The following is a 20,251-nucleotide window of genomic DNA, read 5'->3' as shown; positions in this document are numbered from 1 at the left end:
TATATATATATATGTGCCATATGTGCGCGCGCTTACTAGTCTCAATTTTTCCCGCGGAACAGAAGAATGTTTCAAAAGAAGCAAAGTTTGTGACGTCTCGAAGACAGGCAACTCTAATAGCAAAATCCGATTATAAGTACAATCTCATTGTCGATAGGTGCGCTGATGTAGTCGAATTTACCGTATAGTTTGATACTAAGTTAGTGGTTTATTTTTATTTACGATTGGTTAATGTGTCAAGTATCGGAAGGATTACTTTATTGGATCTTGCCTTGTGATTGGTCCAAATCTTTTCCTCGCTTTATATCGGTCATGCTATTGGTCGGTTCGAAGCTCGTTGAAACCGTTCATTCGATCGAGCTTTGGACCGCCTACAATTATACCTGCGTCTCTATGCGCGACGAAAACCTCGGAGCACCGTTCGCGCATGTAGCTTCCAGTCTTTGCTTCCCATTTTGTAACGTGCAGTACATACGTCTAATGAGGTACTGACGTTTTTGGGTCCTATTTTAATTTGGTCCGGGTCCATTAACACGTTTTTTAGACCGAACGTTCATTTAATAGCGGGACTAAGGACATAAAGGGTCTGAAAAACATCACGAATCCTGCTAGTCGAGAAAATATAGCTTTACGTTGTGAGGAAGAAGTGGAAGAAAGAAAGTTGTGGGAAAGAAAGAGAAGTACTGACGTCCCGCTGCGGTGTCGCATGGCCGACGTGTGCATTTCGAAATCTATCGTCGCGTGGTATTCGCCGTGCAGCAGGTATAGACGTTAAAGAGGAATTGCACGTGGCAAGACGATCCTAGAAAGGAACATACACACAAAGTGAGTCCATCGTGCGGTGTATATTTCGACTTAAGACTTATTCGAGTACAGCGTGTACACGTTATGTTGAGCACGTTCTCTGACATAATCTGGTATGAACTGGATCAAAGCAGAAACGTCGGTAAATGAATTGGCCATACGTTTCAGAAGCGAACCTGTGGTACCCGGTTTTCGCGAGGACGCGGGCCACTTTAATCTTTCCAACGAACTTCCTCGATAAATCTGCCGACACGTATTAAATCCGACGAAGATCTCAGAAGCCGCGACCACGCGACTCTACGCACAGCAATGTCCAACGAGGAAACTTCCGCCGACCGCAATGTCGAAATCTGGAAAATAAAGAAACTCATAAAGAGTCTCGAAATGGCTAGAGGGTAAGTAGGTCGACGTTAATCCTGTTCTTTAAGATATCGTCGATTATTTTATTTTATATTCTGACATATGGTTTCAATAGAAAATGATATCTATGTAAATTGAATTGAAAAGGTATCAGAATATATTATTTTTAATAGTTTTATGCTTTACGAAGTGGGAACGTATCGTACGGTATTCGGAGCCTGATAAAATATCCTTTAATGTTCCTACGTAAACTTTTCTAGTGACGGTTTTCGAAGCAGCGTTACCAAAGATTTAAACACATCTAACAAAATCTATGTCGAAGTAAACATATTGTGCAAACATATCTATTCGTTACTTTTAGTTTATTACTTTCCAAGTTTTCTCTTTAAGTATTTATATTATTTCTTAATATACGTAAATAATAGAATTAATTTAAGGTTAAAATTTCTATTCTCTTATAATTATTTATGACATAAGATAATTAAATAATGAAAGTATTTTTATAGGAACGGTACCAGTATGATTTCATTAATTATACCCCCTAAAGACCAAATATCAAGAGTAAGCAAGATGTTAGCTGATGAATTTGGAACTGCGTCTAATATTAAGTCCCGTGTAAATAGATTATCGGTTTTGGGTGCAATTACATCTGTACAACATAGGTTAAAATTATATACCAAAGGTAATAATCTTTTTACTTATAGAAATGTTTTTTAGTTATAAAGTTTAATTTAATTTAATGTTTAAAAAATATAAACAAAGAGAGCGTATAACCTTTGTATTATTTCTGACATTTTCTGAATAATTATCTGTTTTAGTGCCTCCAAATGGCCTGGTAATATATTGTGGTACTATTGTGACCGAAGAAGGCAAAGAAAAAAAAGTCAATATTGATTTTGAACCATTTAAACCTATTAATACTTCTTTATATCTTTGCGATAATAAGGTATATATAATATTATTTTTACAGTTGCATAATAACTACCAAGTTTAGAATATTAAATATATATGTCATTTTATAAATTTGTATAGGTTATGTTTTTAGTACAAAAAATATTTACACGTTAATAATAATTACATATTAATTACATATTAATATGTTTAATAAAAAATACTTACATGTTAATTGTCTAGTTTCATACAGAAGCCCTTACTGCATTACTAGCGGATGATAATAAATTTGGATTTATTGTTATGGATGGTAATGGGGCTTTATTTGGTACTCTTCAAGGAAATACGCGTGAAGTTTTACATAAATTTACTGTTGACCTTCCTAAAAAACATGGTAAGTTTTTAAAGACATTAAAGGATTTAAGAAATTAAAAATTAATAAATCTATGTCATTAACCTTATTTCTGATATATGATATTGTAAATTTGTAATTCTATTTGTAAAATTTTTAGGTAGAGGAGGCCAGTCAGCTCTTCGTTTTGCACGGTTACGTATGGAAAAACGACATAATTACGTCCGAAAAGTAGCTGAAGTAGCTACACAACTTTACATTACCAATGACAAGCCTAATATTGCTGGATTGATATTAGCAGGAAGTGCAGATTTTAAAACAGAACTTAGTCAATCAGATATGTTTGATCCTGTAAGTAAATATTTAAACAAAACTCATTTATAAAACTATACATAACGTTGATATATTTAAAAAAAGAAAGGTATTGCGTTTATATTATTTTAGTTTTGTTATCATCTTATTATTTTAGAGATTGCAAGCAAAAGTTATAAAGTTAGTTGATGTGTCTTATGGAGGGGAAAATGGTTTCAATCAGGCCATTGAATTAGCAGCTGAATCTTTACAAAATGTAAAATTCATTCAAGAAAAAAAACTCATTGGTAAGAATATAATCATTTATTCTTTCTTCTTACAAAATATATTTATTAGTTTTTACAATATTGTAATGTTTTTTTATTAGGTCGTTATTTTGATGAAATATCTCAAGATACTGGAAAATATTGTTTTGGCGTAGAAGATACATTAAGAGCTTTGGAATTAGGTAGTGTAGAAACGTTAATTTGTTGGGAGAATTTAGATATTCAACGATATGTTCTAAAAAATCATACAAATGCAGAAGAGAAAGTATTACATTTGACACCGGAACAAGAAAAAGACAAAACTCATTTTACAGATAAAGAGGTATAGTTTAAGTTCTTTGAATCTAACTATTAATGAAATTAAATTAAGTTTATAAATATACGTATATAAAGTTCAAAAAATGTAACGAATAAGTATGTAATTTTTAGAGTGGAGTAGAATTGGAACTTGTGGAATGTCAACCACTACTTGAATGGCTTGCGAATAATTATAAGAGTTTTGGTGCCACCTTGGAAATTATTACAGACAAGTCGCAGGAAGGATCACAATTTGTCAGAGGGTTTGGTGGAATAGGAGGTAAGTTTTTTTGCGCATATAATAAATTTGTTAATCTTTATTTTTTTTTTTAAGCAATTTATGTATTTATATAAATTGTGGAAAATTATTTGTATTACTAATCTTTCATGGCTTCATATCTTATTTTTTAACGTAAATATGAAAAATGGTTGCGTGTACATATAAACGAATTATAACTAATTTTTGGTTTGAATGTAATGTGCTAATAGTATTTTTAAACACTATGATCATTAACGTACTTGGATAAGGTATATTTACTAATTACCATTTATCATAACAAATGGTATTAAAAATTTAATATCTTTTCTAAAAAGCAAATTTAATTTTTATAAAACGTGTCCTGATATCATTGTCAACAAAAACTTTAAAGAATGGCAAGGTAATGAAATGAGGTGCATTAATGTAAACTATAGAGTATATGTTCGTATATAGGAATCCTCCGCTACAAAGTTGACTTCCAGTCACTGCAGGCCGATGAGCCTCTTGATGATGTTGACCTCGATGATTACTAATTTCATCCATGAGATACTCAAAGTCAACCAGGTAGCTGTTTCTCTGTCTTGAGTGCATTCATGTACACTTTGTGTATTATAGATTATTATTTAGAAAACTGGACAAATTTATCAAAATGTTAATGTTAATCAGATGTATATTTTAAATTATATGTTTTTTTACATTATTTCAAAATTAAAGAATTAATATCAATTTTTTGCTACTCGTCATTCAACAATAATCATTGTCATTCAACAAAAATCATTTTCATTGGCATTGCAGTGTTTAAAAAGATTCGTATACATTATTCTTTTTTGATCGTTTCAACATTGACATTAACAAAAGTTCGTTAACTTTAATTATTATTCTAATAATCATACCGGATAAATTAATTATAAATTAATTATATGCATTTTTGTACATTATAGTGAAATTTTATATATGTGATAACTAGAAAGAAATGATATTTATATTGCATGTTCCTGATTTTTATGTAGTAAATTTGTCCAGAATGTTTACAGTTATTTTTATTGAGTTTCTCACTAAATAGTTTAGTTTTGATTCTTCTGTACAAAAGTAGTACATAGATGTCTCTTGCAATGATTTTGAATGTGATAGTGAAACCATTAAACACACAAAATTCAGAGACAAAGATGTGCATTCAAAGATGTTATTGAATTTTAAAGATGCTTTTTTGCGTAATGGTTTTCCTTAGAGGGTGAATAGAAATGTAAAATAGGAACTATATAATCTTTTACAATACATTCTCAATTTAGACCATTATATTTGTATGATATTCAGTAACAGCAAAAAATTTTACATGTAGTAAGGTGTATTTTTTTGTAGATATTCTCATTCAGTTTTTAACGAAAAATTAAATAATGAAAGGGATTTTTACGTTCTATTATTATGTATTAGCAGACTGTTTTTTCAACATGGAAATGTGTATTTGTTAGTGATTCATATTCCTTTTAGTTCACAAGTTATATTTGTTTATATTAATATTATATTGAGAAGTAATTATAATAAAGTAGGTCAATATAACATGATGGAAAATTATTTAATGAATGCATTATCAAATGACCACACAAAAATCTTAAAATATTTAATTTTTTTATGTTGCACATGTAGGAATGTACACAAGAAAACTGATTTATCAATATTAATTTAAAAAAATAAAAAGAAACCTATTTTTTTAGATGTATGTGCATGTATATTGAGAGATTTAAACTCATGTTGTAGCAAAGATGTAATGATTTCCACATTAATAAGATTCTATTAAGTCTAATTCATTTTTTGTTATATTAAATATTTATGTATGCAAATATATACTACATAATTAGAGTTATATGGATTAGGTGATATTAAGAGGTGATTGCAAATTTAGTAAAATTATTTCACTATCACAAAAACATGTATTTGTTAGATAAAGGATATACAAATAGTATATTATTTCTATAGAACATAAACGAAAATCTTTTTGTTGTATAATTGCATAAGAAAAAAATCAATTTAAACTGAACGTAGTTTTAATTTCTAATATATAATAATTGCACTGCATAGATATATTTTTTGAATGGATTTATAAAGAAAGAATTTAATGCATCTTTACAGTACAAAAAAAGAATGTCTGCGATATCATGAAGTTACAACCTAAATATTGGCTTTCGTTATAATAAAAGGTCAATATTAAAGAGTTTAAGAAAATCTGAGATTAATCTATAAAAATTGATGGATTAATATTTATGCTATAATATAATAACTCTCAAGTAAATCATATAATAGTCATAATTCTGTAATTGTTGCATTCTCTTAATCTGTAAGATACACAAAGTGTAAAGTTATTTTAATGCTTGTTTACACTTTTATTATACTAAAGAAAGCCTGATTTAATGACACAGTATGAATTCAAAAAAAAAGCTACTCTAACTAAAGTCTGATTATTTAAAGGAAAATTAATGAACTCACATGAATAATGAATATACTAACTTTACTAATGATTATTATCCCTGTAATCTTTAAGGGAACGATAATTGTAATTATACTAATGATTATTAACTACTGGTTTTCTTACAATATAATCTAGATTTAGAATGCATCCTTGGCATTTTTATAAAAAAAGCCAGTGACTATCACAACAGTGTGTAAGTCACTTGTTTTAAATAAATAAAGGTTTTATATATTCTGGTTGAGATATGAAGCTTCTTTGTTAATATTATCCTATATTTAAGAATGTTGTGTAAATCTATTTTACATTCCAAGTCTTTTTAGCAATCACCATGACTATAAAAAAAATTAAACAAGTTTTTATTTTCTTTTTTTACTAGTTATTATTTTTATAAGTGAAAAATTGCATTAGAATACCAATGGCAAATTTTAGATGAATTTTATTAAAAGCACACTCAAATATTACACAAATTTTATTATTTTATACACTTTTTCTTATTTTATATTTCTATATATTCCTTTAGAAAAATGTGTGAATATTTGTTCTTCTTTTGTTTTGTTTAGACAATGTTGCTTTTGCACTATATTGCTATAACTACTATTTGATGCTTAATATACAAAAATATTAGCTTTACTATATTTATTATTACAATATATTTCTGCTTGATTCATTTTGTTTTATATCTCGCACGATATATATTATAAGTATTGTGATATTTGGAGATTCCAAATTATATATATTTTCCAAATTATATTCAAGTTCAATTAATTGCATTTATTTTATTTTATATCAAAATTAAGAAAATAATTTGTTTTATTTATTTACACAACCGTACATTATATATGATATTTTTTTTTACAAATAATAAGATATATCAATATATCTAATGAATTCAATATTAAGTAATGCATAAATGATTAAGTATCGCTTGTTGCATGCTATGCTATAAGCAATTTTAGATTGAATCCATCACCAAAGTTACAATAACAGTGTTTTTTTGTAATTAATTTATTAAATATTTTTTAATTATATAGTTTTTAGTTTTATTGGGCCAAATTTGCTTGAATTGGCAAAATATAAATTATGGCAATTTTCTAAGAAACATATGCAACTGATGGAATTATCATAATTTGTTTTTTATTTTGTTTTAATTTAGCAGATTATTTATATTGAACTAATCATAAAATTTCTTGTATCATATTTTTTTTAATAATACATTTAATCGATAATTAAAATTTCTATTCATATTAATACTTTGGCAATGGACATAGATTATGAATAATTGTAACATTCTCACAATGCTTAACAGAGCTAATCTCTTTGAGAAGTACTAATTAAAGTCTTGTTTCTGTTAGCTCGCATACTGGGAAAGGTACAGTACTTGCTTTTTATTAAGACTAGTAACAAGAAAAAAATTAAATAATTATTTATTTTTGACCTTTACTATTTTAGAATGTTATACATTGTATGCAGGGAATGTTTTGTATTATTACAATGTAGGAGTATTATAGATCATGAAGTAGTAAAATTTTTTAATTTTTTTTTAAGATGTTTAACTTATTGTAGAGATCCCTTTTAGTAGCTATTAGAAGCAGTGGAGCACAATAGTCATTTATACTGCCAATTAATACAAAATTTAAATTATACATTTGAATGATATTTATTATTGAACCAAAACAATCCATTACACTATGTATAACATTCATATGAAATAAAACATTATAATGTTAATTTATATAATTACTGTTAACATATTAAATTTTCAACTTCTATAAATATTTATTTTACACATTATAATATATATATATATATATATATATATATATATATATAATTTTTTTCTTTTCTTTTTTTTCATGTTAATGGTCTTAAATTACTATTGTCATTGAAACAATGTTTTTTTAATTTGAATATTTCTTTGATATCAAATGGAACTAGCATTCTGTTAATATCATAGAAATTTACAAAAGCACTGTTATAACAATATAAATTTGATATAAAATAAAAACATGATATATTAGAATATGAAAAATTTTTTATTTTAAACAGATATTTATGCACTAGTATTATTATTATATTATTTATTTAATGATAAACATTCGTATGTTGTTTTGCAGGTATTCTACGTTACAAAGTGGACTTTCAAAGTATGCAGCTGGAAGACATTGAAATTGATAGTTTCGATCTGGATGACTATTAAATTCCCGATTTGACAAAAACACGATCCTCTTAGCTTCGAAATGGAAAATAGCACGTACCTCTTTGCATTATATTTCAAGAAAACTATGCAAAGATGCACGTTGCAAAATAATTATTTGATGCGGTACATAGGGTATCATCAGGAAATTATTGTCTAGACTATGAACATCAAGCAGCTAGCAATTTACACAGGACAGTGCGGAAAAAATGGTGCGTTGGTAACAGTTCATATCTGTTAATAACAACAAAGGCAACTCGAAGACTGTGACACTTAATTAAGCCAGCTTGATATCTGCCTACTCCACACATTACCTACTATGTTCTTTGATTATTCACATGGATTTATTTAATAACTCGCTCAAACAATGGTATCATGTAGAATTGTACAGTATATGATTTGAGGTATATCATTTTCTCTCACATCGACGTTTATCATCTTGTCATCGTGCTATTAAAAAAAGTGGTTATTCATAAATACAGTTCTAGCATAATTTTTGTTCACATACGATCATGGCTGAGCTGTAATAAACTGATTGTCATAAACTTAAATGTGCGTATCGTGCATTCTATACCAATTGCAAAATTCATATGAATAATAAAAAGCTCTGTACATATACATAAATTTTTAATGGCACAGTTGCCTTAGGAGAAACAAAATCTTTCCGTCTTAACGAGTGATACACATACAAATGTAAGAACAGTTTCTTAAAATCGATATTGCTTTATTGCTGGCTCGCGATTCTTAGATTTTGTACACCCACGACTGTACATAACAAATGCTGTATAAGCGTATCAACCTAATCTCTTAATTGTTGAAGAGGTTCGCCTCAATGGTAAGATAAATTTTTGCAATATAAGAATAACAGTTACTAAAGATATTACAAATATTATAATTAAATTTTTAATTTGTCTTGCTTATTTGTACAATGCCTTTGTAATAAACAGTACTGTAAATGTATAAATGTGAAGAGAATGCAATGTGCGATGTTGGCAATGTATCCTTTATAAAAAAAAAGAAGAAAAATATTATAAGGAATAGTTTTTTTCTTAATGCTGTGAAATTTTCGATAAATGATGTCTGTTTATTTACATCATACAATACTTCATTTACTTTACGATTTTTCTGTGCAAGGCATGCATCCTAAAATACTATTTTACGACGAGCAAGATCAATGAAAATTTGATTTGCTGTCGTGTACAACGAATTTTTAATAGATTAAAAAGAAAAAAATAACATTCAATCTTTTAATTTAAATGAGAGAAATTTTTGGATGTTCCAATCTATATAATATAATATCAAAGATTTAAGAGCCATAATTAAATGTATCTTGGATAAACATATAACTAATAATTTGAAAATATATTTTTAAAGAAAATAGTTTGTGTGTTGTAGGTTGTTCTAATATGTTATGTTTACGTTTCTGACGAACATTTTTTATTTATTTTGTTTTTAATGTTTCTAAATGTAATTGACGTGAGTTATTTGTTGGTATAAAGAATCGCAGAAAGTATGATTTTAAACATACATAAAATTTTAATCAAGATTCAAGTATCATGGGAAAAGTATTGCGAAATATGAAGTTTCTTGATTAGGCATAATAATTCGGAAAAGAATTAATTTAAATCATAGCCATAAAATCCATAGCGTTTTAATCTTTTTGGTAAGAGTGGAGATGTTTATTACACTGCCGAATAGTACGACGCAATAAAGTATCGCCGAGCACAGTATCTACTATAAAAATAAGTTCAATTTGGAACTGTTCGTTGTTTACATTACTATTAGCTCGTAATTTACATTTAGAAGTTCATAGATTATTTTCAAACTATTTTAATATTACAAATGTATCTTATTCGATCAACGACCAATTAACATTTAAACGAATGAACGAATGTTATGCTATCTCGATCATCATGATTTATTATCTTTTATTCGATAATAAATTTTCGTTCGATAAATCTTCATAATATTCATGAGAAGAAGACCAATAGATTTAATTCTCGATTTTGTAAAAAACAATATTTATGCAGAGGAACTCTTTCGTACAAGTATGTAGGAATTATAGCCTATTACGAGGGGTCAAGAAGCGTACATTCATATGTTCATTCGAATTGGGTAACGTTCCAAATGTTAGATTTAAATATCAAATTTTTAAGAAAATATGTTAATTTGATAGTATGCAATAAATGAGAAAATATTCATCTAGGATTTATATGGAAAATGTTGCCGCGCAATTGACAGTGCATAGCAGCTCAAACCTGATTGGCTACTATTTGAATCCACAGTAACCACGTGATCTTCAAGTGATACAATTTAGTACAGTTATTAACGTTATATTACTGTGATTAATAAATATATTTGATTAAAAACAGAAAAATGTGTGAGTGATAATTTAGGTGTGCCACAATATACTGTAAATTGATTATGTATATAAACATTTACAAAAAAATAATTTTAAATGTACAAATAATTCTAATCGAAGTTTTTGCACATTATGTAGGTACGATGTCGCAATGTATTGGAGACTTTCGATATCATACATTCCTCGAGTTAAAATAAATAAATATTATTAAATTTACGTATAATTTATATATATATATGTATGTATGTATATATATATTATTTAAATAAGTAAATAATTTTTAGGAGAATCTTGATGTCGCCTAATCGAAGTCTTACATTGGATCGAGGTGTTATCAAATTTCGTGGTAAGTTAAATTTCAATGTTAGTTGTTGTTTATGTCCTTAATAACTTGTGAACAGTTCGTGATCAGTCGTGGAGTAGTTTACAGTGATGCTGCTTGCTCGTCGTTTACGCTCCTAAGAAAACTCGTTTCAAGAGGTGCAGGTAAGATATATATATATATATATATATATATATATATATATATATATATTCTTAAGTATAATAATGAAATGTCTGTATCGCTAATAATCTGTAATTTTTAACTGTAACTTTTCCGTCGATTGAGGAGTATTTTACAATTTACTTGTTACTGTTTATTGTTTACATTCCTAAGAACTGATCACGCCAAAATACAGATAAGTATATACGCACGCACACACATTTCTGTTTAATTATAATAGAAACGATAATAAATGAAAACTACGCGTTAAGAGAATTCGTACCTTTGGACATTTTATTAAAATATACATTTCATCCAAAATACAAAAGGAAAAGATGTATTTACAATTGCGTCCGTCGAATGTTATACGTAAGAATGATACTAGTAATAACGCCACATTCGCGAAAATAGCAAGAGATATAATCGTTTAGTAACAATAGTACTGTTTCATAAATATACATATTATATCAATGAACAGCGGCAGATCGATGGATTGAGTTTGATATAGTCTAATATGAAATCGTTCTTATATAAAACGATTCTTAATTTATTAACAGTGCTATATATTCTCTCTCTTTCTAATACAATTGGCTTTCTAACCATTCTTTTTGTTTAGTCGAACCACCGACGGACTAAGAAATGACAATTAATACCACATGAACTTTACTGATTGACTTAGCTATCGTAAACGAACAATCTTGGAAATGAGAAAGCGTGTAAAGTCAATAACTATAGAGAATGAAATATATAATATATAAATTATTATATAATATTTTTCTTGATCGAAAACAGAAATTGCAATAGCGCAATTGACAATCGTGCTTTGTATTATTTTCTATGAAAAATGTTCATTATTGTATTTCAAAATATTGATAATATATATGCATTTATTGCATTTACTTACTTATGAATAGATTTCGATCATTATTTTGTGAAATTTTTTTAGGAAGTTAAGGCTAAGTATTAGATAAAATGTTTTTTTATCAATACGTCATACTACATCTTCCTTAAGGATATTGTCTTATTTTCTGTATTTTCTAACACCTTAAACTTCATTTGAGACATGATGTTCATTAAGAAGTTCATAAATCTATCATTTTAATTTTTCTAAAAGCATTTAACAATCGTGTAATATATATATATTTTTTTTTACTCGAACAATACCAATATTATTTTATTTGCTGAGATTTCGTAAAATTATGTAAGTAAATTGATCCTAAATATTTCTTTTTGTCTAAGAGATTATTCTTCAAAATATTATTTCAAAATATTTTTATATATATTTGATTCTGGTATTGTACACTTTGACATAACAGCAATCGAAAGATAATTCTTTTGTCGTGTTATACATATCTCTTTTTCAAAATACTTCTTTAACTATTCATATCTTTATCTTGTTAATAGTATATGTATATATTATATTAATTAAAAAATCATAATAAACTCTGCAAAGATTTATATAATCTTTATAAAGATCGTGATATGTTATGGATCAAGCATTATTCTCAATGAAATTCATATCTAAATTTAAAGGTCAAATGCACCACTTCCTTTTCGTAAAAATATATCGACACTATAGAATTCTCAAAAGCAGTAACTATACGCAAGGCACTATCAAGGCCTACTTCTCATCTAAATAAAAAAAAATGTTTAATGAAGATCCTATATTATCACATACAAAAAAAAAAAATATTTTTTTAATAGTATAGCATATAGCTAAAAATTTAGTACCCTTTTTCTTAATGAAAAAAAATCATTATGTGCAACGGTGCATATATCTGATTACATTTCTTTAATATCTTTCCGTTGTCCGTTTACTGCTTTTGTCATATTTTATATATTTAATTATAAGCAAGATACTATATTAATTTTGAAGTTGCAATAAATCAAGAAATTATAGAATTTTTTTTTTAAACATATTATGTTAATTTAAAAACAATTAACCCTCTATTGATAATTTGGTTTACTATGAATTGCAACATTAACTTATTCCTTCATTAGAATAAACATCAAAATTTGAAGTATAAAACTTTGTGACTACCCTTACATAAACATCAATACAAGTAACAATAACTACATTTCCATAATAACCAAATTGGCAAATATTAGTTTCTAATCATATCTCTTAGCCAATATTATAAAGTGTTACTAGCATTCCATGCCCACTGATATCTGTATGCAAGTACAATAGAAAGGCAGTGATAATTGGAATGTTAACAATACTTTGTAAACTCAGCTAAAACTTAAATATGAACATTAGATATTTTTCATTACAAAAGTGTCAATAATACATGATAATTCGTTTTTTAATTTTAATGAGACATATATATGCCTTCGTTTCATTTTGGAATAAGATTAGCAAAATATAAATATCAAAACAACTTATTTATATAAAAATGAAATCAATCTGCCAATTTTCCATGGTCTGTAAAATATTTTTTTTTAGATATTCCATTCGTTATTCAATCTCATTTTATGATATGTTTGATCACAGTTATGTGCACATAATATTAAAACATAATAATATAATAATACAAAACGATCATTAGTGCTATTGGATACTAAATATCTTTACAATGTTCGAGTCAAATATTAGGATCTAGATGAAGGATTTGTATGATAAATAAAAGATTACTCTATATCCTACCCCACTATCTCAATATAAGATATAGGCATGTGTGTGAACAAGCAAAAGAATCAATACAAGCACATTATAGTAGATGCACATGTATGATGTTTTTATGAATTTACTATTTTCTTAAATTTTAAATTAAAGCTAATGTACATAATGTATGCTAGAATAAACGCATTTTATAATGTCTTGTCAACTATCTGATTAAGACATTATGTGGTACTATATTATTTTTATATTAAGCTTTACTAAATTATGTACAAGTTGTTATATTGTTTGGTACTAACCACTTTTGAACAAGCAATAATAATAATCTTTATGTCATAATTTGCACAGCAATAACAACTCTTATCAATTGCATTATGCAATTTTTTAACATAAGTGTTATATTGCAGAAAAATCCAGAGAGAAAATATCTTAGTTTGGAAAATGAATTACGTATTTATATATACTTATGATTACTAATAAAAACACTACTTTATGCTTCTAAGCCTTGATATAAAAACATATTATTAAACTTCAAATTTATTTACATACATTTGTTTATACTTTTAAATATAAAAGAGAATGTTAAATCTGGAAAATGAGAAAATTTATAAAGTTTTATTGGAAAGTTTTTAATGCACTTTAACGCAAAAAAAATTTTTTGATATATGTATTTCATTCTTTCATATTATTAAACTAAGATGTTTTTCTCTGCTGGTAATTATATATGACAGAAATACTTCGTAACTACTCTCATAATTATACTGATACATATATACAAATTTTACTCATATTTCCCATAGACACCATGGACCGTTATAAATAATACAATTTTAAATACTAATTTCCCATCACTGTTACTATCTAATATTATAATTGTATTCATTAGGATAATTTTTTTTTTACAATAACTATCATTTATCTGACTGTACATTTCTAATTTTGTGCTATTCCAAAAATATATGAATACAGGTATTGACATCTGCATTTTTGTTTTGTTTATACTCATTAAGTATATTGAAAACTTTAAGAGGCAGTTATATACTACTACATGCATGAACTTATTTTTATGTGCATCATCAATTTTTTAAATAAAGGATATTGTAATTTCAGTCCATGTTTGTGTTAGAAAAGAGTATCATGAATACTCCAACATCATCTTATTTGTGCATTCGTAATGAAAACAAAGCCTTAGATACAAATGTATGTATGTATTGGGCAGTGATGGGGTATGTTGGAGATAATTCTGTCAGTATAAGAAATCTGCAAACTTATAACAATCCTGTGAAATATTAAAAAAATATACTTAAATATTTGTATGCATTAATATTATTGCACTATATTCAGTTTTTATTAATATTAATCTAGAGTCACTGTATTTTTTTGCTGGATTTGTTTCTATTAATATAAATATTTATTTTTATTTAAATGTAAATTTAAATATGTAATATGTAGATTTCTTACTAATACTCGAAAATTTTTTGACGATTTGGAAGTGTATAACGAATACACATACCTTATTACTCAACAGCAAATCCACAAGTTTCTTCAACAGCTTGTGTAAGTTTATCCAACATTTTCTGATAACTTGGATAGCTTTGTGGAATATCTATCCTATTAAAACAAGTATGTGCTTTTGGCAAATTTTCACTAGGTGCATCTACAGCATGAATTGTGAAGAGGCGTGGACCTGAAGCTCCTGTTGAGCCTTTATTTTAACAGAAAAAATAACAATTCATTGTAATATCTTTCTGTTTTCTTTTTTTAAGCATGTCATCGAGTATTACCTTGTAAAGCCTTAAATCCTTGTAATGGAACTCTCGAACTGCCAGTAACAAATTGAAGCAATCTTGCTCTCATTTCTTCTCCATAAGATTCAACTATTTGCCAAAACCATTTTACTACAGGTGTGTCGGGTGTACAATGTTTTAACCTTGTATGTAGTTTCCAGTCGTTTATGTCAATAGTACCTAAACCTCCAATAACTAATTCCAATTCGCGTTCGTCGAATGGCCTTAATAATGGCGGAGGAATCAACTCATGAAAGCCTTTTTGTAATGCCAAAAATTGTTGTTCGATTCCGCGCATAAATCGATAATTTACATATAATCGAACGTATTCCCTTTTATTTTCTTCCGTGACTTGTATATCTTTCCCACCAGGTTTTAACTCATGATTTTTCAAGACTCCGAAACTGCTATGTTCAACAGAAAATGTAGCATCCAAGACACCATCTATGCTATTTTCTCTATTAACATAAAAAGAAATATTAGGATATTACTTTACAAGAAAATATAATCGATTACTTACAACATCCATGTGAGACTTCTATGCAATTCAGGATCAACTCCTTCTATATCACTGAGAGTAATAGCTTTATTTAATAGCATCTTATAGAATGGAGTGGTAAAACCACCATCTATATGATGCCCATGAAAAACTGCTATTCCTATGATTCTACCGGCAAAATGAAAGTATGATAAATGTTCGGGATTTATCCCCGAATCTGGATTTATTTGTAATGTATAATTGTCATCTCTTGAATACTGAAACAGTCCATACTGAGGATTTAACATTTCATGTGATAACAAATAGAGCCATTCTCGTGCTACTCCGCCATAATCAAGACCTTCTTCTCCTCTAAATTTAACCATAAGTCTTTTACGCATGTCTTTTGGACGCATTTTCATAATCAGTCTGTAAGATTCCTAAAAGAGATAAAAATAACTTCATGTAGACATAATTAAACAATTTTATAAATATTTCATAATCGTGAAAGTAACGTTCTATCTACCTCAAATATTTCGTTTCTTGATACTTCCAATCTACAGTGTCCACTTTGTGGTTGAAGTGCATTTAATTCTGCCCTTAGACATTTTAATTTAGCTACCAAATCTCGCTTGTATTTTGGAAGAAGTTCGCTCTCCATAAGTTCTTTTGGCAAATCTGATACAGTCTGCGTTTGCGGTGTTGAGGTTTCCACTACAAAAAGAATATTAAATAAATAAAATAAAAGAAATAATTAGTTCGTCGTTTCAACTTACATGTCGGTGAATTATTATTGCTTCCATTTTCAATTCTTGGCCTTTGTTGATTAGTGGAAGGTTGAGGTACAGACGATACAGGAGTATCCACTGCTACTGATTCATTTGCCGTTGTAGGTGAATTACTAGGATTTCCAGAGACCTGATTACTTGTGCTGTTGTTTTGTCTCCTACTATATAATAAAATAGATATGTCGTCAGTTCGCATTAATGAAACATATTAAATTTCGTTAATTCGTAATTCGATTATGTGACCGTTTTTTTTTTTTAAGGACGTCGATAAACATAAAAAAAACTTACTTTAATAGATTACTTATGATTTGGCTAGAGAGCCGTGGATCTGTAAATTGTGTTGTTCTGTTATTATGGTCTACAAAATATACACGTCCGCTTTGTGTCTGTCTCATTTCCCATCCACTAGGTAATGGCCCAAGTTCACTTGCTAATTCATTGGCTGGTAAGTCACGTGGTATTCGGGGATCATGCCATGTTGATGTTCCAGTTGGAACGTGATAAAAATATACTTGTCCTTGTTGAGTTTTTCTCATTTCTATAAACAATATTGTGTGTTTATATTTTTTAAACGTATGTAATAAGCCGGATTAGTTTCTCGTTTAACTTTAAATTAAATCTACCATATCCTCGTGGTAAGTCCATAGGTTGAAGAGGTTCGTTTCTTCTCTCAGCACTGAGCGCTGCATTATTTCTGTTTCTGTTGCTTCGATTAGGCCTTCGTGGTTGAACATTATTAGAACGTTCTATACGCCCGTTCGCATTTTGATTTCCATTTTGTTCATCAGTGCTTCGTACAGGTCGCCGATCTCTTATCGCAGACGACGGTGGAGTATTTCTTATGTGTTGTTGACTTTGTTGACTCCTATTTTGTTGTTGAGTTGGTGTATTTCTAGGAGTATTTTGAGCTGAACTATCTCTACTAGGCGTTCTGCTAGACGTTCCTTCTCCATTCCATTCTGGTGTGCCTTGTAGAACGGTAGGACTATCTGTCCTAACATTCGGTGGACTACCACTGCCACTGGGGGAAGTAGGCTCTGAATTAGGTAATGGTGGTGGTTCTGGAGTAGTCGGTATAATAGCATTGCTAGGCCTAATAAAAACAGTAGATATTAGAAGAATATTACTAAAGGAAAATATTTCAATTGTTTACGTTTAAAAGAACTATAATACCGGGTATTTGGACGAATCCATTGCGTCGTTCTGGTGTAATGATTAATGTAATATAATCGTCCACTTTGAGTTCTTCTTTCTTCCCATCCATCCGGTAGGTCAGTTGGACAACTTAAATCACCGAGAACATCGACTACAGCGTTATGGCCGACTGTGTTACTCACAGCACCATTATGTCCATCTCTAGATAACAAAGACACAACTATTTGCCCTTTGACAACATCTGTATCTTCGGAATGAGCTTTGCAAAGGTCTAAACGTTGATCTAAAAGTAGGTGATAAATCTAGTTTTAATAACATTATCTACTATCGATACTCTTAACGTATCAATAAACGAAATAATGCAAAGGACATACACCCAGTATCTTTCAATCTTTGTATTGTGTTCGATAATATACGCACACATCCTAGAAAACCACCACCTTGTTTCTTATGAATTTTTCTATGATTCCACACTGATATTGTAATGCCATCATTTTTCCCAATGTACCTATAAATATATATTTTTCTTATATAATATACGTATAAATAGATAGATGAATGTAATTGCATTTACGATAAAAAAGAATTTACAGATCATAGTGCTGATTCCACTTAGGGGCTAATGTAGCTTTGCAAGTATCTGTACTGTGACACTGACCAGAACCATCGACGGTTATTTTAGCAAAGGGATCGGGCAGGCCTAAAAACAGATTCTTATCTTAATCAAAATACTTTGCGAAACATAAAGTACATATAAAGAGCAAGAGATACTCACGAAATAGATCTTTTCTGGCAAGATTACGGGCACATAAAACTGAAAATATTTGAAAATTATTATTTAAACGGCAGTCAGAATTCTTTGAAAAGTTTTCATTATGAACCATATTCTTGTACGTTACTAACATATTAAAAAATACATGAAATATTATTTTATACCAAAACATTGTAAAAAGGCGATAAATGAATGATAAGAAAAAAGATTTTTAGAGTTCAAAGAATCAATTAAACTACATTGATAAACAGCGTATAATATCACGGTTGATGTATTTTTTTATCGATGTAGGGAAATACATTCTAATATTATATATATCATATGTTCAACACATACGTTCCATTTGATTTCGATTCAAGCATATCTTTTATCTTGTTAATAGAACAAAATGCACAAATGGAAATAAGGAATGACAATGAAATTAAAGTAAATGAAATGAAATTAAATTAAAATTAGATATGATTTTGGAAAGGATTAAAAAATAGCGGGTAAAAGTGAAGTAGTTTTAAGGTCGTAATTCCGGTCAATTCGCAGATCGTTTCAATCGGTGTTACATCCATACGAGGGGAGAGCGATGGGGGAGAGTAAGCGAAGTAATTAAGTTGAGAGGAGATAGAAAGAACGGTCGGAAACGAACGTCCTCGAGAAGGAGCCCTCCCGGAGCGCGCCTATCCGTGGGGTCTTGACCTCTGTCAGGGAGTTGCCATAACCAAAACGATGAAAATCGTCGTGACGAGGGATTAGAGGAGTTTTTGGTGGGGTGGACGAGGACGAGAAAACGAATGAGAGAGTAGCCGAGATGTAGCATTTTGACATTTAACGATAGCGCTCGCGTCCGAGCTCGTCGGTTTGCGGAGTAAAACTAAGTTTTCGTATCGGGTGGAAAATGAAACGCGTAAGAGGGAGAATTAAAGACGGTAGTAAATCTTACGTGTGCGAAGATAAGTTTAAAGTGAGCGAACGACTAAAGAAGGAAGAAGAAAAACGGTAGGAATGAAGGAAGGAAGAAAGGAAGGAAGGAAGGAAGGAAGGAAGGAAGGATGATGTAGGAAAAAAAGGAAGAAGGATAGAGTCGCGTGCAAGTCGTCCGGCCAACTTTCACGCTCCTTCTCCTTTATCGAGGTATACGACATCGTCGTATCATAGGCATTGCCCTTTCTCGTCCTTCACTCACTCGTCAAACGAATCTTCATGGCCCCGTTCCTCCTGCTACCGCCGGGATTCGACATTTTCCACGAACATTTAACGCTTCTCACCGCACATCGGCACTCTAAATTGGTAAATAAAGTTACTCCTTACGCGATAGTGTACATCACACACGCGCAACGATCTACGATCGACTGGCCTCCAGTCGACTCCCCGCGATTCTCGATTAACTAACTCCCACTTCGATATATCGACCGCCATCTTCTCTTTGAACTCGTTATACTTTCATCGAGATTTCAGGCGCCTCTTTCAACGGTAGTCGTTTCTCTCTCGCGATTTAACGCTAATTGCTTCCATTTAATTGTCTCTTCGAACTTGTTTATCACACGTATATACGTAGAATATTAAAAACTCATCGATTTTAATCATTATCATTGATTTATTATCGTTTTGATAATAG

The 20,251-nt window shown here is 29.3% G+C and overlaps 2 protein-coding genes across 4 annotated transcripts; one reads left to right on the top strand and one right to left on the bottom strand.

Moving 5' to 3' along the window:
* The first annotated feature begins 434 nt into the window (after positions 1-434).
* Positions 435-9,273, top strand: LOC122628543 (eukaryotic peptide chain release factor subunit 1). 2 transcript variants are annotated; one of them, XM_043810946.1, is made up of 12 exons: positions 435-825; positions 973-1,199; positions 1,671-1,846; positions 1,983-2,110; positions 2,299-2,449; positions 2,568-2,758; positions 2,877-3,006; positions 3,087-3,307; positions 3,415-3,562; positions 3,995-4,105; positions 7,358-7,374; positions 8,120-9,273. In XM_043810946.1, exons 2-10 carry the CDS (start codon positions 1,114-1,116, stop codon positions 4,072-4,074), a joined length of 1,311 nt encoding a protein of 436 aa, XP_043666881.1. In that variant the 5' UTR covers positions 435-825; positions 973-1,113; the 3' UTR covers positions 4,075-4,105; positions 7,358-7,374; positions 8,120-9,273. The 2 variants fall into 2 exon arrangements, with proteins under 2 accessions (XP_043666881.1, XP_043666879.1); XM_043810944.1 differs by lacking the exons at positions 3,995-4,105; positions 7,358-7,374 and having other exon boundaries at positions 436-825.
* Positions 9,274-11,312: 2,039 nt separating this feature from the next.
* Positions 11,313-20,231, bottom strand: LOC122628531 (E3 ubiquitin-protein ligase SMURF2). 2 transcript variants are annotated; one of them, XM_043810919.1, is made up of 13 exons: positions 19,820-20,231; positions 18,649-18,687; positions 18,465-18,573; positions 18,248-18,381; positions 17,892-18,156; positions 17,342-17,811; positions 17,007-17,256; positions 16,707-16,879; positions 16,457-16,644; positions 15,973-16,370; positions 15,450-15,910; positions 15,179-15,370; positions 11,313-14,944 (listed from the first exon to the last, which is right to left on the bottom strand). In XM_043810919.1, exons 1-12 carry the CDS (start codon positions 19,872-19,874, stop codon positions 15,183-15,185), a joined length of 2,730 nt encoding a protein of 909 aa, XP_043666854.1. In that variant the 5' UTR covers positions 19,875-20,231; the 3' UTR covers positions 11,313-14,944; positions 15,179-15,182. The 2 variants fall into 2 exon arrangements, with proteins under 2 accessions (XP_043666854.1, XP_043666855.1); XM_043810920.1 differs by lacking the exon at positions 19,820-20,231 and adding an exon at positions 18,982-19,520.
* Between the last annotated feature and the right edge of the window lie 20 nt (positions 20,232-20,251).

Source organism: Vespula pensylvanica, chromosome 4 (genome assembly GCF_014466175.1).
Source record: "Vespula pensylvanica isolate Volc-1 chromosome 4, ASM1446617v1, whole genome shotgun sequence".
NCBI lineage: Eukaryota > Metazoa > Arthropoda > Insecta > Hymenoptera > Vespidae > Vespula > Vespula pensylvanica.
The sequence above is the reverse complement of the archived record's forward strand: the minus strand, read 5'-3'. Positions and strand labels throughout refer to the sequence as shown.